This window comes from Argentina silus, assembly GCF_951799395.1.
Source record: "Argentina silus genome assembly, chromosome: 11".
NCBI classification, from domain to species: Eukaryota; Metazoa; Chordata; class Actinopteri; order Argentiniformes; family Argentinidae; genus Argentina; species Argentina silus.
In genome coordinates, this window is record NC_139665.1 from 16,199,795 (window position 1) to 16,216,884 (window position 17,090).

General features: G+C 41.1%; 2 protein-coding genes across 2 annotated transcripts in view; both read left to right on the plus strand.

Moving 5' to 3' along the window:
• Nucleotides 1-2,349, plus strand: part of adgrb1a (adhesion G protein-coupled receptor B1a) — a gene marked incomplete at both ends in the record, with an annotated part of 21,559 nt that extends 19,210 nt beyond the window's left edge. Inside the window, 6 exons of the mRNA XM_083681033.1 lie at nucleotides 55-91; nucleotides 341-966; nucleotides 1,154-1,189; nucleotides 1,305-1,412; nucleotides 1,735-1,785; nucleotides 2,152-2,349. Of these exons, the coding sequence (XP_083537159.1) occupies nucleotides 55-91; nucleotides 341-966; nucleotides 1,154-1,189; nucleotides 1,305-1,412; nucleotides 1,735-1,785; nucleotides 2,152-2,349 (1,056 nt within the window). The remainder of the gene's footprint in view (nucleotides 1-54; nucleotides 92-340; nucleotides 967-1,153; nucleotides 1,190-1,304; nucleotides 1,413-1,734; nucleotides 1,786-2,151) is intronic.
• Nucleotides 2,350-15,082: 12,733 nt separating this feature from the next.
• On the plus strand, nucleotides 15,083-16,832 carry LOC310812471 (ATPase inhibitor A, mitochondrial-like). The gene is made up of 3 exons (XM_083681047.1): nucleotides 15,083-15,231; nucleotides 16,152-16,264; nucleotides 16,497-16,832. Exons 1-3 carry the CDS (start codon nucleotides 15,160-15,162, stop codon nucleotides 16,636-16,638), a joined length of 327 nt encoding a protein of 108 aa, XP_083537173.1. The 5' UTR covers nucleotides 15,083-15,159; the 3' UTR covers nucleotides 16,639-16,832.
• Nucleotides 16,833-17,090: the final 258 nt, after the last annotated feature.

The window sequence follows — 17,090 nt, forward strand, 5'->3', positions numbered from 1 at the left end:
ATGTACTGTAAACATGAAGCACTCTAAAACTGTCTCTTCTGTTTTCCTTCACAGTCTGACTTTGAGAAAGACGGTGACTCTGGCAGACCTGGTGAGCACTTGTCCGTTATTATCCTCCTCATCATTTTTCCATTTAGATTAAAGACATTTTTAGAGACACACACTTGTAGAAAACATAGGAGCACAATCTTTGACTGTTTCGGAGAATAGAGTAATTTCCATTTTCATTTACCATCCTTTCAATCAAATTGATTCAGGAGGCATACTCAGCCTGGTTTTAAATGCACTTTCTCAAACCATTCTACCCCCCCCCCCCATTTCCTCTTTCTCTCTGTTCTAGGAGGTATGAAGACTTCCTGTGAGGAGAAGATGCCCCCACCCCAGCTGCCCCTCCCCATGAGCTCTAACTTCCACACCCTGCCGGCCAACACCACTATGGCCCACATGCAGGCCGTGCCCGAGTACTCCAGCCACACCCTCACCCTGAAGCGGGAGAAGAGCCGGCTGGGAGGCGACATGGACCCGACCTGCGGGAAACCCGTGTACGTGTGCGACGGAGAGCTCTTCAAGCAGCTGGACGCCAACCTGGCGCGGGGACAGGCGGAGGGAAGCGCCCCTGACGGTAGCGGCTACATCCTCCTGCCCAACACCACCTCCACGCTCAGGTCCAAGCCTAAAGAGGACCAGACCAAGTACAACATCAGTGTGGAACAGCTGCCTCAGACCAGGCTGGTGCACCTCAGCGGGCCCTTCGCCGAGCCCCAGGCTGCCTTCGGCCTGAAGACCCTACCGGCCGACCGGGTCAGCGTGTCGTACTCGGAGAGGGAGTCGCCCATCCAGAACCTCCACAACATGTCCAGCGAGTCCCACATCACCCACAGCAGCCTGGGAGACACCTTCGACTCCATGAACTCCATGATGTCCAAGAGCGAGACCATCTCCACGCTGTCAATGAGCTCTTTGGAGGTGAGAGCAGAGGAGATTGTGTATCTGACCCTAGTAGAGCAATATCCAGCATACACTGTTACTGTACATCTTATTATTATGGTTCAGTAGAAGTGACCATGATGGCCTGACCAAATTGCAAGTGATTAAAGTCATTTTTTGGGAAACTAACCATTTATTTGTTTTGTTTTTCCTCCTCTCTCTACAGAGACAGAAATCCCGCTATGCTGAATTAGATTTTGAGGTAAATATTCCCTCTGATTCATCCAATACAATGCGTAACAATTATTTAACAGGATGATAAACATATAATAGATATGTAATAACAGATCTTTATTTTTTTTCCATGTCTCCTGTAGAAGATTATGCACACAAGGAAGCGCCACCAGAACATGTTCCAGGATCTCAACAGGAAGTTGCATCATGCTGAAATGAAAGACAGAGAGTCCCCTGCTTCAGATAACAAGGTAAAATCACGTTGTTGATTTGGAAATGCATCTACATACAGACAATAATTTAATTTCAGTTATATCAATCCTTTTTACAGAAGATAAATCCAGCAGGAAATGATAACAAAGACAACAGAAAATAAAGAAATTGAAAAAAAGAGACCATTCCACACAATGTAATTTAATCTGGTTTTTCGATGCGAAATGCTGAGTCTGTATTTATTATTGGTGTGGAATAAACTTGACCCCTGCTTGGTCATTGAAATTACATTTCCCTTGTTTTAAGGTAATTTAAATAATAATGTTTTTCCTTCTTCTTTCCGTCTTTCCTTCTTTTCAGTCTGTGAGATGGAGTGTGTCCTCAGGAGGTAGTGACAAAACAAACCACAGCGTAAGTGTTAAGACCATCACTGTTGTAACTGTCTGAATATAGGAAATAGGGCTCTGTATTGCAATGCTCCACCTGACCCCTCAGTCATTCATTCAAAGGAATAATTCACCCAAATTACAAATCAACATTTTGATTACCTTAAAAGTAGTCAGTGGGTATTAGCCCCAGTACATTCTGCAGTAGTCAACTGCAGTACACATGGAATGATCATCTCTTCCTATTGACAGAATTCAACATTTCCAACATGCCCAACCATCATCTACATTTACAACAATGCCCTGTTGTATTGAGCACAAAGAACGTTGATTTGTGTTCTGTCCATGATGACTCAGATAATCAAAACCTCCCTCTTTTCTCCCTTATCAGGACAAGCAGCAGCCCCCCGTGGAGAGACCCTGGGAGGGAGTCCAGAGAAACCAGCACTCTCCCCCCGCCTGGGTGCGTAAGGACCTGGAACCTCTGGCCGCCTCTCCCCTGGAGCTCCAGCAGGTGGAGTGGGAGAAGGCAGTCATCACCATCCCTCTGGTGGGTCAGGACATCATCGACCTGCAGACAGAGGTCTGAAGAAGGGGGATGAAGATAGAGAGCCTTCCTTAGTTCAACCTCCGTCACCTTTTTGGTTCTGGTAAACAAAGAGTGGATCTGTATGGATTAGAGTGGAAGGCAGGAGAGAGGGAGAGAGAGAGGGGGAGGGGAGGGGGAGAGAAAGCAGAATCCTGAATCCTTGTCTTCAAACCCTCAGAGAAAGAGAGAGAGAGAGAGAGAGAGAGGGTAGTAGTGTTGTGCTGTTTGATTTAGATTTCCAGCATGTACTCAACAAGCAACACTGCCCTGGCCTGTCTGGTCACTCAGTGTGGTGAATCAATGGAGAAGGACTGTCTCTTCACGGTCCGCTGAGAGTTTCCTGTACTCTTCCACCTCAGGAGAGGTGTGGTCAACATGCCTGTGCTTCTCCCCCCTACGACTCGCTTTGAAACGGTGGGTTTAAAACCACCGTTTGGCCGCTCACTTGTGCTGACGTCCAAGGCATCTTCCAAGACAAGGCAAGAGCAGACGGGACTCCTTTCAGGCTTGGGGTCTGACTCAACGCTGTGCTGTGGCAGACAGACACATCCATTTTGTTTTTGTCATTGTGGCTATTGTTTTATCGCTTTGCACTGGAACTGCTTACAAAGAGCTTATGAGACTCTTCCATGAGACTCTCTTCTGAGACTATGATGCCTACACTGGAGACAAGGCTTGACCATGCTTACAAATCTGAAGATTTTTATCATAAGTATTATTGCTATTATTATTATTGTTATTATTATGATTATTACTTGTATTATGTTTTCTTTTTTAGCACAGATTTTATTTTCCCCAAGTTTGAGTTATTTAACAGTTTTTTGTACTGTACTCAATATTATCATTAGGTTCCAAAACAATGACTCAACTATTAGATGTGAATTGTGAACCCAAACGAACTGCAAAGCATTGGGATAGGTGGTGGTGGTGGTCAAAACTAGTCCTAGTTTCGCCAGCATTCTGCTTCTGCAGCACAACACAGGTCACCTGGATGAACCATGGACTCTCAAACACGAAGAGCAGTGCATTCTGGGATCTGCTGTGCGGCTTTCACTTCAACACATCATTGTGTCTATTAAAACCATCAGTGTGAAATAGTGCAATATGGTGGGCGCTTGATGCTCAAGCAAGACTGATATCAGGATTAAGGCAGATTTTTTTCTTACCAATGTTTCAAGACTTTTATATAACATGTTCCTCATATTTACAGAGCCTATATATATAGATGATACTTTATGAAAATATTGTATAACAAATCTGTATTAGTAATCAAAAGACCTTCATTCTATAGAGGTTTGGTGATGTTCCGAGTGAAAGCACAAGACTCCATATTTGGAGCTATGTGATTGGTAGATTATTGTAATTCTAAAACGCAGATGTTACATAGAATGAATAATAGATTAAGAATATCTTTAAACGGTGCTTCAGGATATCTGTTTGTCTTCAGCACCTTGCGGTGTTGAGTAACTCAACCTCATGTTTTCTGTAACGGTGTGTTTTGATAATCTTGTCAGTAATTACACCACAGTATGTCCCAACAACTTCCCTGTCCCCCTTTGTTCTTCATACCTACTGTACCCATCCATACCCAACGTTAGTTACCTGTATCCAATACCGATTTGTATCTACCTTTCCCAGTCTTTTTCTTTTTGTTTTGTTAGATTCCTTTGTTCTTTTTCTCCTCCTGTACAGTTTTCAGAGCACAAGATGAATGTGTCCTATTTCTAATAAAAACAAATCTATAATACATGGTGAGCTGTCATTGCTGGTAGTGTATCTGGAACTTGGTGTGTGTTATATTGGCAGGCCCTGAATCTTTTAACAGGGTGAATTATTTAGCTTGATCTTGCACTCCTTTAGCCTTAAACAGCCATTCGCAAATCCCTATAGCTTCCATTTATACAAGATTATATATTATACAGGAGTTGTTTCCTTTCGGTTAAACACAAAGCAACCCTAATATTTGGTCCACCATCACACACATTAACCGCGTTCTGCAACAGTACTTTAACCAGGTGAAAATCAGGACATGAGTATTAGTAAAATGATTATGAGTGAAGAGAGAGATGTTGAGAGTGTCACTATATTAGTAAGCACTAGACCAGATAGACCAGATAGCATGATAGAAATAGAGCACTGTGCTAAGTAAGACAGGCAACAAAAGAAAATGGATTTTGTAATTACAGTTGGTCTTTTCATAATACCTGTCAAAGTAAAGCCCTTTGAATTATTTTGGTCTCTCAGTATAGAAACACGCCAGGTAAAAAGACAATCTACAAGATGATTAAAGTGCACTACTGTTATTTTCTATTTTGGTGGGAGATGTGAGCTTTGCTGTGAGGAAATTAAGAGAAAAAAAGCACAAGTCATTGTGGCCCATCGCAAATAGCACAGAAAATGAACACAGAGAAAATAAACAAATCTGATAATAAGCTATAATAACTAGTGAGTGACCTCTTTCAAAATAATATATATCTCTTACAAACCACAACACCCAATTACTTTCCAGCTTTATCTTTTATCACTTTATTTCCCCCTCCTCTTTTATATCATACCCTTTTTTTTCCTCAGTGAATTTTAATTGAACACATCTAATTCTTGCTCCAGGGCATTTCAAGGAATACATTTGCATGATCCGGCTGTTGAGCATTGCTCATTCTGCCGGGTCATCTTGAGGGCAAGTTGCCCTGCTTGGGAGCTCTGCTTTAGGGAGTGATCAAATTGAGGAGATGACTGGTTCATCAATCTGGTATGATAACATGATTGGTGGAGTTCAGCTCTACTGGTCAAGCAACCTCAGGGTCTGACATACTGTTTCTTCTGAGTCTGACATTCCGTTCTAAACAGGGCCTGTGAATATTGCATGCCCCGACAGTAATACATATATGCAACAATACAATACAACATACAATACAACTTTATTTATCCCACATCGGGGAATTCATGGTCCTTGCCCACGCAGAATATAAAATACCAAATACTCATGCACGGTACCATTAACAGGGTGGGGGCACATCCATAACAAATCAGTCCCCACCTCCATAAAATAATTAAAATATCAATGTGGGCCCTCCCTGAAGAGTCCAAATGATCTATGTTGGGCATCCCCCAAGAGTCGGTTGGGCACCCCCCAAGAGTCGGTTGGTGACCCCCAAGAGGCAGTGTGTAATTCGAACCTTGCACATATGAGCAATTGTTTTCCGTTGCAGTATTATGACAAGAAAACTGTTCAACTGACAGTATCTATCTATCCATCTACTGTTCCCCTAAACCTTATTGGGTAAGTTGTTGCACACCGATTCAGTTGATAGTTTGCTCATAGTGTGAGCATCTGTAGACCATCTACATGGCACTATTCAAGTAAAGTATGGCCAAACTCACAAACACCAAGAACATTGATATAGGCCTACACTCCCTTCCACGTTGCTGCATTCTGACTTTATTTGTTTGCTTATTGTTGGCTTATTACAGTTAGGCTGCAGCTGCATACAAGCTGTTTCTCTCCCTGAGACCCCAACATGTGCAAACAAACAATAAGCTCCCCAAAAGAAACTTAAGGATGTACCCATCACCCCACTGGTAATCACATCCTGAAAGCCCTCGGATACCTCTCTGCTGTCTCCCTCCTCATCCCCGCTGAGATCCAGTATCAATTAGCACCTCTCTGGCAATAACAACGGGATCTGGCTGTCGCTTAATTGAAGGCAGTTGCCATGGAAACTGCAGATGCTGCTAATCCGTTGGATGGGGTGAGAAGGAGACAGCCTATGGTTCCCTTGGGTAGGCTTTAGAGAAGAGAGAAGATAGCGAGTGGAGAGAGACACACCAGTGGTTTCCATCCTCAGACAATCATGTTCTTGCTAATGAATGTCAGCACTAATAATGTCATGAGTATGTAATCTGAGTTGGCTCTGTTATATAATGCTTTGCTGAGCTGTGCTGTGTTGTATAATGTTGTGTTGTGATGTGATGTGATGTGCTGTTTTGTGTTGTGCTGTGTTGTGTTGTGCTTTGCTGAGCTGTGCTGTTTTGTATAATGTTGAGCTCTGCTGTGTTGTATAATGTTGTGTTGTGTTGTGTTGTGCTGTGTTGTGCTGTGCTCTGTTTTGTATAATGTTGTGCTGTGTTGTGTTGTGTTGTGTTGTGTTGTGTTGTGTTGTGTTGTGCTGTGTTGTGCTGTGTTGTGCTGTGCTGTGTTTTGTATAATGTTGTGCTGTATTGTGTTGTGTGTTGTGCTGTATTGTGTTGTGTTGTTCCCTGCTGTGCTGTGGTGCTGTGCTGTATATAAAACTGTGTGGTCCTGAACTAAAGGCTATTGTACAGAGAAAGGTGCAAATAAGGTGAATGTTGTAAACTAAAGAGTGACCATGAGACATCAAACTTCTAGTGCATGCACAGTGCATGTCCAGTCTTGTTGTAATGCTTTCAGATGTTTAGAACGCTCAAGCAAAAGGCCTTTGTGTATCATTCTGCTGTATTTATCAATACATTGCATTGTATTAATACAAACTTATGGGTGCAGCTATGGTGTTGCAAATCAGATTTCAATCACGCCCAGTGGGTGGTAGTCTATCCTGCTGTGCTTGTTGAAGGCCAAGGAAATAGTGGTCACAACAAACAAGTAATCAGCCAAGGAAGGCTTCTGACATTCAACACAAGTATTTGGTTGACTGGCTTTGGCCCTAATTTCCATCTTGAGAAAAACAAGGCCCCTTTCTCTGTTGAAATTACTCTCTTGTCTGATTTAACCCAGAGAGAGAGAGAGCAGTCTGATACAAACAACGTTCAGGACATTAACGCTCTGTTTCCGATGGTGGAATTACTGCTGAATATCAATGTGCATTTAAAGCAATCACACATCACACCTCTTATTGAATTAAGTTGTCAGGGGAGGGGGAGAGTGACGAGGAGGTGAGGGCATTGGTGGTTCATTGGTCTGAAAGGAACACTTACGTGTATATACTGCTATGGTTATTGTACTTCACTTACTGGGCGGGGAGGGCATTCAACAAGGTATAACTTTTTTTCATGAATGACAAATTCCAACTGCAGCGGATTACAGCTGTGCTTGTGCGTCATAACTAAATGCCAACAGTCTCTTGAGCATAGTTCCCTGGAGGATATGGCCACCGCCCTCGCTTTCAGGCCTGTGTATCCCACTCTGGGGGGGGGTCTTGACTGGGGGCGGCTAATGACTGGCGTTTGGCAGTAATGGGATGCTAAGGAGGTTGATGCAACTAGAAAAGCACATAATATAGGCCTACATTCAATAGCGGTTGAAAATTACGTGGTGAAATTATTCAAGGCAGGCACACAATGGAAAAAACAAAGTGTAGGCTAACCCTACAGGCGTTTTGGAAACAAGAGTTATGCAGTCTAGTAGAAGTCACTTTAGTCAAGTTTACTGTAGAACACGAAGGGCCATTTGGAACATCGCAGCTAGCATGTTAGCGGATAAACTGCAGTAACTTGCTCAGAGTAGGTGCCAAAGGCACCTGGTCCTATCATAGAATTGGTTGCTTATGATGACTGATGTATAGATGATTCACTTACTTTAGACAAATGTACTTGTTGAAAGTAGCTTTGGATAAAAGCGTCTGCTAATTGTCAAAAATATAAAATGTGAATGAGTAGAAGTTTGGGTAATGATCAGAACAGAGTATAAACCACTGCCCTGGTAACAATTTATCCCAGTTGCAATGATGATAATTAAGATTATTAGAAATGCCCTAAAAACATATTTTAAAAATAAAAAAGATTAGTTAACCTGAGTGTGTTGCGGTGTTTGCCCTGTAGATGATCTACTGCCAAGTGAACATTTCAGTCCAAGGGACAAAGGTATGATAAAACACCTTGCTATGTCTACCACATTTTTGTTCAGATACAACACCTGTGGATTTACAGTGTGGACCTTTTTAAATTCCTCTTTTCATGTCACTGATTGTTGAGCATTCATTGTTATATTATTGTTTTGTTGATTGACAAGTGTGCAAATCAAGATTGGCATATGCATCAACAATTTACTGTGTGAGTAATAACCATCATGAAAACATTGATTTATGCATAGTCAATCAGTACATTCTGCTGTCAAAACATCATCAGTTAGTGAGTTTTAGATTATTCTTGTATAAAAAAGCGCTTTATAAATGTATTTAATAATAATCATAATAATTCTTCTTCCTATTATTATTATTATTATTATTAGTGTGTAGATCTTGGGGAAACATATAGAACAGGCTGCAGTCCATTGGTTGCTCCCCACTCCTTGATTGATGAGTGGATACACAAAGCTTCTATCTCCTCTTTCGCTGCAATATCCCCATGACAACAGAGACAGCATCCACTCAGCTCATCAAGGCCATGGCCAAGGGTGGGTTCGAACGGAAGCAAACTAATGAGGAGAAGACTACATATGGGTGGTGCTTTGTGTGTGTGTGGGAGGGGTTCACTGGTTCAACATTAAATGTTCATCACCGAAAGATTTTACCATCAGTGAACGCTACAATATGTGGCAGTCACATTACGGTTGTTCTGTTCATGAGTGTGCCACTAATATATGCCATTTAGCTGACGCTTTTATCCAAAGCGACTTACATTGCAAATATCCCAGTCAGAAGTGGTCCATATCCCTTGAGTTCACATCAGGCATGGATAAGCTTGGATGCGGGCACACATTGGTTGTAGAAGGGCATACAAAATGTTGATGGCTTTTTACTGTGGCCATACAGCTAACAATGCCACATCTGGACTGCATAGGGCACATATAATGGACTGTACACAAATATGTTTCCAAGGCTAAACTTGATATTACCAATCTCAGGAACAATAATATTAAGCAACAATTCTAGAATCACACAAGTGAGTTTCAACCATGAGCTGTTAATTACATTTTGGGCAGAAAGAGACAAAGCATGTGTGCACTACAGATTCAGGGAATTTCTTGTGTCTGCGAACACAATTGTGATTCCTAAGCCTGTGCAGACCATAACATCTCTCCTTACCATTGAAGACTTTCGTGTAATATGCATGGGAGTGTGGTTGTGTGATATGATGATTGACATATACCATAACCTTTTGAAGTCTTACTTAAAAGACATGTCTGTATTGATATACCCTGCTCCTTTGAGTTACAGTGCCTCTGGTGTGACATCAAAATATTAAAAATATTTTCTATTTATCTCAATGCCTTCATAAACTACACAAACAGATTAACATCCAGCTCCAGTATAATGCACCTCAAATCTTTTACCACATCTCTCCAGTGAGAGGTGGAACTGATTTTGATGAGGGGATTACTTGTTGTAATCACCTATGGGTAAAGTGCTGAAGCAGTAAAGGAAGGAGGGTGATTGTGAGGGTTTCACTAACCAACACTGTGGATTGACAATGTGGATTGACAATATCAAATACTGAATGTTGTGTCAGTCCAAGCAGATACACACAGTGCAAACATACATTTAGATTGAGATTACATTCCATAAACCAATAGCAAGGAATAGATAATGACATTGAAACATTCAACAGAATCAGTGCATTGAATGTTTTTGCAGGCAATATTTTTCTGTAAGCCAAAATCTTTCAACACAGGGACATACAGTGCCTTAGGAAAGTATTCTGAGTTGGGAGTCCTAATCTACACAGTGTGTAATTGATTCCTATGCAAATCAGAGACCCTAAAAAAACAAAGATATTAATTCCAAAAATACATGAACTGTTATCCTTGCATTAAGATGGACTCAATTCAACTTATTGAGTGATTTGTTGATGACATTTTTGCATTTTAGCTAATTTTAAGAGTGTCATAGCAAATGGTCTGAATACTTATGTACATGAGGTATTTCTGTATCTCTGGCCAATTCTTTTAAATTAATCCATTTAAAATTGAGTGTATAACACAATAAAATGTGGAAAAAGTGAAGGGGTCTGAATACTTTGTGAAGGCACTGTATATTGTGCCTCATATTGAAAGCTCTGTCTGCATGACCTTACTTTGTCTTTGGCTCGGTTTTGTGCTGTTGCCAGGATACTATTTCCTATGGCAACACTTGATGGGGCGAGGTGAGCAGTGAGCAGACGCAGGTGACTGGCTGCTCAGTCTTCCCTCCAGACCGGAAGTCCATAAATGTTCACATGATGATAATTTGATCTCAAAGTTAGCCAGACTATATTCTCTCATTCACAGCGACAGACAAACAGTATGAATTGCTATACATTCCAATATGCGGCCCAGCGTAGGCCTGTTTCGTGTGTAGCCTTGCTGTATTGTAGCCCCACTTTTGTAAAAAAAAATATATATATACTATTACCATTAATTTGACTGTAATCATACTCTTCTATTCAATCTGTATGGAGGGAGAGTACTGCTCCCCTATTCATCACGATGTCACCATCAGTCTTTTTAGATGAGGCTAGTTTGAATGGAACCGTGAATAATTTGATATCCTCCATTAGCAGTTTTGCACTGTGCATTTTCTCCACAATAGTATTGGCACCACCCTACTGTAGCGCCCTGCCATAGTAACATTTTATGTCACGTTTTTCCACCGTAAAATAACTTTATGTGCTTAATCAAATATATTCATATATGACAAGACACACGTGAGCTGATTTTCAATGGGTATCGTTGTCCGCCAAAACGGAAGGTTTGGCTAATGAATATTGATTGCATTGATGCATTCATGAGCGGGAACCAGTCAGTGAGCAACAAGGCAAGAGCAATGCATATTCACGGTTGACTGGCACAACTCCGATATAAAGTTGTTTTTCTCAAAACCTGCGACATGACATGCTTGCTAACTCATACCAATGCCTTCTTAACAACCTAGGCATTGTTAAAAATCGAGGTTGCCCAACGTCATTAATGAACAATAGATGTTTTTGTTGACCAAATGTGACGTATCCCATTGACTTCCAGTCAACAACAAAAAACATGGCTTTGTCTGCATAGCGTAAAATTTCACTTGGGACGAAAGAAGGGGCCGAGTTAGGTCTCTTGCTTCTCATATCTTCTTTGGCTTATTCAAGCCTAGTATATGAGTTAGCAAGTATGTCATGTCGCTAGAAAAATAACTTCATATCTGAGTTAAACCGTTCATGAATATTCATATTAATCTCGCCTTGGTACTCACTGAATGTATTCATGAGCGGGAGCCAATCAATTTTAATTAGCTTATACTTAACGTGATATATATGCAGTGGTTTCAACCTTCCATTGAGGAGAAACGTACGTTTGAATGTCTAGCGGCATAGCATGTACGGAACGGTCAAGGAATGTAACGAGAGGGTCGCCAGCCAAGCCAGCCGAATAGCAACTTCTGCTAGCACTTGGCGTTACTTGATGCTCTATGGAAAATGCTCACAGTGCCCTCTCTTTCCTACTTACTTTCTTTCTCTTCCGTTCACTCGAGAGACACGTAGTTAGCTTTACAAGTGGTTACTTTGATTGATAACAGTAAATGACGGACATACAAAAGGTTAAAGGTCAATTAAGGTTCACGGAAGCTGGTCAGACGGTTAGCCAGGAGCATGTGTAATTTGTGTGAGGCAACATCTGACTTGGGAGACTATTAAACAAGGCAGAGAAGTTTCATTAAGTCAATGTATGATGTTTTTAAAAAACTTGCTTTTCTCATATGAAAACTTGAAAGAGAGGTGAATTTACTTTACAATATCAGCTTCCATATGCACTACTCTTTGTTGTCTTTGTCTCAGACAGAAATGTTTTCCATTAAATCATTGAAGTTTTCCTTGAAATCCTCATTCAAACTAATTGTAGTAGGAGCCATGCCTGAGATTGGGCTATTATTCATGATGAACCTAATGTATTATCTTATATATGTGATAGATTTGGTGGGATTCCGTCTGGCATAGAGGATGTATTAGAGGACACCGCCACCACCAGTTTTGACAATGGTACTGCATCTGCAGTCTTGTCCACAGTGCCCAGGGATATATTGGAGACATGGTGAAATGGAAGAGAGCCTCAACAGCTTTGGCTACGACGAGAGAACAACAAAGGTATGCAGAGGTCGTATGAGAAACAGCTTCAGGTTCACGTTGGACGTGTTCATGTCATTGATTGTGTCATGATTGTTCCAATTGGATAAGATGAATAGCACAACAATTGGCCACACTTTCTTTCGATATTGCTTAGTGAATGTACTTTAGAAGCTCACACCATAGAATGAGAATAAAATTCAAATTATATGGCTGCAGCGACTTGCTCGGGTAGTTTAGGGTTAGGTAATGGGTTAGGTAATGGGTTAGGTAATGGGTCTCTGCTAGTGTGATGTTCACTTGTGTTCACTTTCCTCCCCACCGCCATCACAGATAAGGCTCTTTCAAAGGAGGGTAGGTGCATATTATCCTACTCAAGTCCCCCCTGGCTGATTGAAACACTTTATTGTGCTTTCCTTTTAATCTGTTTGTGTATTACATGAGCCTCCACTCTTTTTCCTGTGGCACCTCCCACAAACGTTCGTTGGGAGTTCAGAGAGAAGATAATGACAATGCATCACAATGGTGCCCCACCACCCCATGTTTGTTGAGCATCACTCGCAGTCTGCTGATGATGGAGTGGAATGGCAAGGTCACTTGGTCCATCCGGCTGTGCTCTGCAACAAGCTTTGTCATCCTTTCGGGTGCTTCCATGACTCATTTGTGCAAAACACCCACTACCTCCCCCATAGTCAACAGTTTCCCATTGTCCAGCACTTCAGAATGAGCACTGAGTGCTATGTAGCTCAGATTAATGGGTCCCTACAGGAAATTCAAATTGTACTTCAAAATGGCTTTGAATCAGACAGACCCATAGCCGATATGGCCCTTCTGGATACTGAAACATTTTGCAAATGTAGGCTGCTGATCCTTGAGGGGGAAACACCACCACCAACATACCACCAAGAAGGTCAGGGGTAGAGGCAAAGGAAACAGAGTTCTTTCTATGTGTGGGTTATGGCCATTGATAATACATATCGATTATGGCACCACCAAGGACAGTGTAAGGGAAGGCAAGGCAAGGCAAGTTTATTTATATTGCACATTTCATACATAGAGGCAATTTAAATTGCTTTACATAAAATAGATAAAAAGGAAAGAGCATAAAACATTTTTTATTTTAAATAATAAAAAAGACATAAAAACGAATAAACGTCACAGTGCATTTTGGGGTCAGAGTGCAATTATTAGCAGCAATTTAGTTTCAATTTAAGGCAAAGGCCCATTTTAGCCCATTTTTTAAAGTAGCCAGAGTTGGGGCTGATCTAAGATCTTCTGGAAGTTTATTCCAGCTATGTGTAGCATAATAACTGAATGCTGCTTCACCATGTTTTGTTTTAATCCTAGGAACAGTTAGTAGACCGGTCCCTGATGACCTAAGAAGTCTAGAGGGTTCATAGTGTGGAAGCAAGTCAGAGATGTATTTTGGCCCTAAACCATTAAGTGATTTATAGACAAGTAATAGTATTTTGAAGTCAATTCTATAACACACTGGTAGCCAATGCAGAGACCTGAGAACTGGTCTAATATGTTCAGCTTTCTTAGTCCTTGTTAGAACTCTAGCAGCAGTATTCTGAATGAGCTGTTAACTGCTTTTTTGGGAAGGCCTGAGAAAAGACTATTACAGTAGTCTAACCTACTGGAAATGAAAGCGTGAATTAGTATTTCTAGGTCTTGTTTAGACATGTATCCTCTAATTCTTGCTATATTTTAAGATGATAATAGGCCGATTTTGTTATCGACTTGATGTGGGTGTTAAAATTTAGATCTGAGTCAATAATAACACCCAGATTTCTGACTTGGTTTTTAGACTTCAAAGAAAGGGAATCAAGATGAGCACTAACTTTCAGCCTTTCTTCTTTAGCACCAAAGACAAGATGGTGATGGTGTAGCAGCCACAGCAGACTTAGACCTCACACTGAATGCTTATCAATGTCACCAGTCTCACGTGTCCTGAACAATGTGCACAACAGAAATACACAGCACATAACAGTGTATAAAAGTTGTTTTGCCAAACCCAAACAGCATATGCTGAAGGTTTATTGAAAGGTTTTATTGCAGTTGAAGTTTTATAACAGTTTGTCTATAATACACCTATTCATTGCCTCTTGTATCCATTGCCTGCTCTATGCTTATTAGAATTCTTGTCAAATAATAGATGTTTGTCTAAGGATTAGCATTTTCAGCAGCTTAACATTCATTGATTCTTTCAAAAAAGTATTGATGGCACTAGCGAGCTATCTGTTCTGCCTTTCTGTGTTACATGTAGCTAGCTAAACACTGGCCATGACTGAGTTGAAAAGCCAAACCGACTAGAAACCAGGCAAGGCCAGACAAGAACAGGCAGGGAGGGGTAACTGTGCAGTCTCAAGTTGTACAATGTAATGAAAGTCTGACTACACGGCTTGAAAATATGGCAGTGACAACTGTTTTTATTGACCGGGGACGCAATTGGCACCATTTATGTATAATTCAATTTTCTTGTCATGTGAAAATAAAACAAAAGTTAACTTACGATGACAGATGATTAACAGATGAAAAAGTTGATTCATTTTGAAATGTCCTCATAAAGAACAAATGGACTATAGAAATTATTGGGATTTAAATGTCAATTTTAGTATAGCTTGGTGGCGCTAGGAGGCGCTTTTGAACATAAAACAGTAATGGTTCCGTGATTAACTTCTTGTTTTCCGTGTTTTCCACACCCCTTCAAATTCATATTTCCGCATTTAGCTAAGGTGCACTCTGGCAAGATAGGACTTGGTAGCTTTTGTACTTTCATGAGTACTACTAGCAAGTTGATAAAACGTAATAATGGCAAGGCTCCTAACCAGAATCAACTTTAGAGGCTACCTTGCCACCCAGACCAGGATGGCATCCGACCAGGTACTTTTTTGTGACCACTTTATGTCTAGACTAGTGCTGTTTTTCAATCAATCTAGCAAGCTAGCAAGCTCCTGTCCAGTGTTGTCAGCTAGCTAGTTGAGCCAGCTTCCTTGACAGGTTGAAAGAATACTCGGGCTTCTAGCTTTGAATTACTTCTTGCGTGCTGTAATTCCCCAATGCACATTTTACCATTGCATTGTCGTTTAATATTATTGATGGAGGTAAATGCAGTTATTCCATCAACTGTACCCTAGGTAGTCGGATAGCATCCCAACTCTATGCAGTCCTACTGTGCAGATAGAGTCGGAGACTTTGCCATGTATGGAAATAAAAGTGACCACGACAACACAATAAATTACATTTAAAAAAAAAACTTTTTTCACTGACTCTGATGGTTCGTCGGGTGGTTGTCCCCTTTCTTGTATTGAGAAAAACGCAACTAATTGATACATACATACTATGTAATGTATTTCTGGCTAACCTGATAATCTGGGTGTTGCCCTGTCCAAATATATTAGTCATTGCAATGATTTGAAGGCTATACAGTGCGATAGAACCATATTATGTCCACTAGATGGTGCTGTCCCTGCTATTAGGTGAGTAAAGTGTGAAATTGTTTCATTGTTCTCAGTGTTATCTTCACCTTAAAATAATAATGATTTATACATGTAGAATTGAAGAGTTAAAGTTAGTACCGTTTATTTATGTCCCTCTTCAACATAACCACCACATAACACGCAACCATCAACTGACCACCAACAAATAGATCTCTCAAATACCATTAATTGTGTATATTTAACCACAGTCACGTCGTGTCATATAGGGCTTAAAGATTCAACTACACATGTGCCAAGAAAACTTTCCTATGATTGGTCATCTGCACCCCCCCCCCTCTCTCTCTCTCTCTCTCTGCTGTTTAGCTTGGAGAGCTGGGCAAGGGAGCAGGAAAGGGCGGAGGTGGAGGAGGCTCAGTGAGGGAGGCAGGTGGGGCCTTCGGGAAGAGGCAGGCTGCAGAGGAGGAGCGGTACTTCAGGTAAGAGGATCTTATTTCCCTTAAGATATGCAAAGGCTCACTCCTGCCCTGTTGAGCTTTGCTATACATAAACCTGACAAATGCCTCTCGTAGAGTTGCAGTTGCAACTAGGTTGAAGAGTGACACTAACTAACCTTACACTTCCACTGTATGTGTAGAAGATACCGCTTGGAAGAACTTCTGTTTCACTTCTGGCTCATAAAGTAAATTGTCTCCCCCTCTCATCCCTCAGGCAAAAGGAGAAAGAGCAGCTGGCTGCCCTGCGGAAGCACCATGAAGAGGAGATAGACCACCATAAGAAAGAGATTGAGCGGTTGCAGCAAGAGATTTACCGTCACAAGGGGAAAATCAGGAAACTGAAACATGATGACTGAGAAGTCTTTGCTCCCAATCATAATCTGTGTTTTAAAATACACACTAGTTGTAATTGTGTATATTTTAACAAACAGTACACTCCTATCTATGCCCAATATCTATCATTGCCTGCTTTGCTGCCCACTGGCAATTATTGTACAAGATTTTGTATGAGTCTTATTCAAATTATGAATAAAACATGAAAGTTGTTTTTTACTAAGGAGTTTTTTTTGTCTGTGATGGTAATATTATGGTGGTAGTGTAATAGGTTAATGGCGTGGTTAGAGAGGCATGGACAGTGACAGCCAGGTATGACCTTTTTTCTCAGCCTCAAGTCTTCATGGGCCGCCATCATGTGAGGACTCACTGAAGTAGCACTTTTGTTTGACTTCGGCTGCAACACAATAGTCTAAAGCTGCTTCGACTCCTTGACATCCGTGTGTGTGTGTGTGTGTGTGTGTGTGTGTGTGTG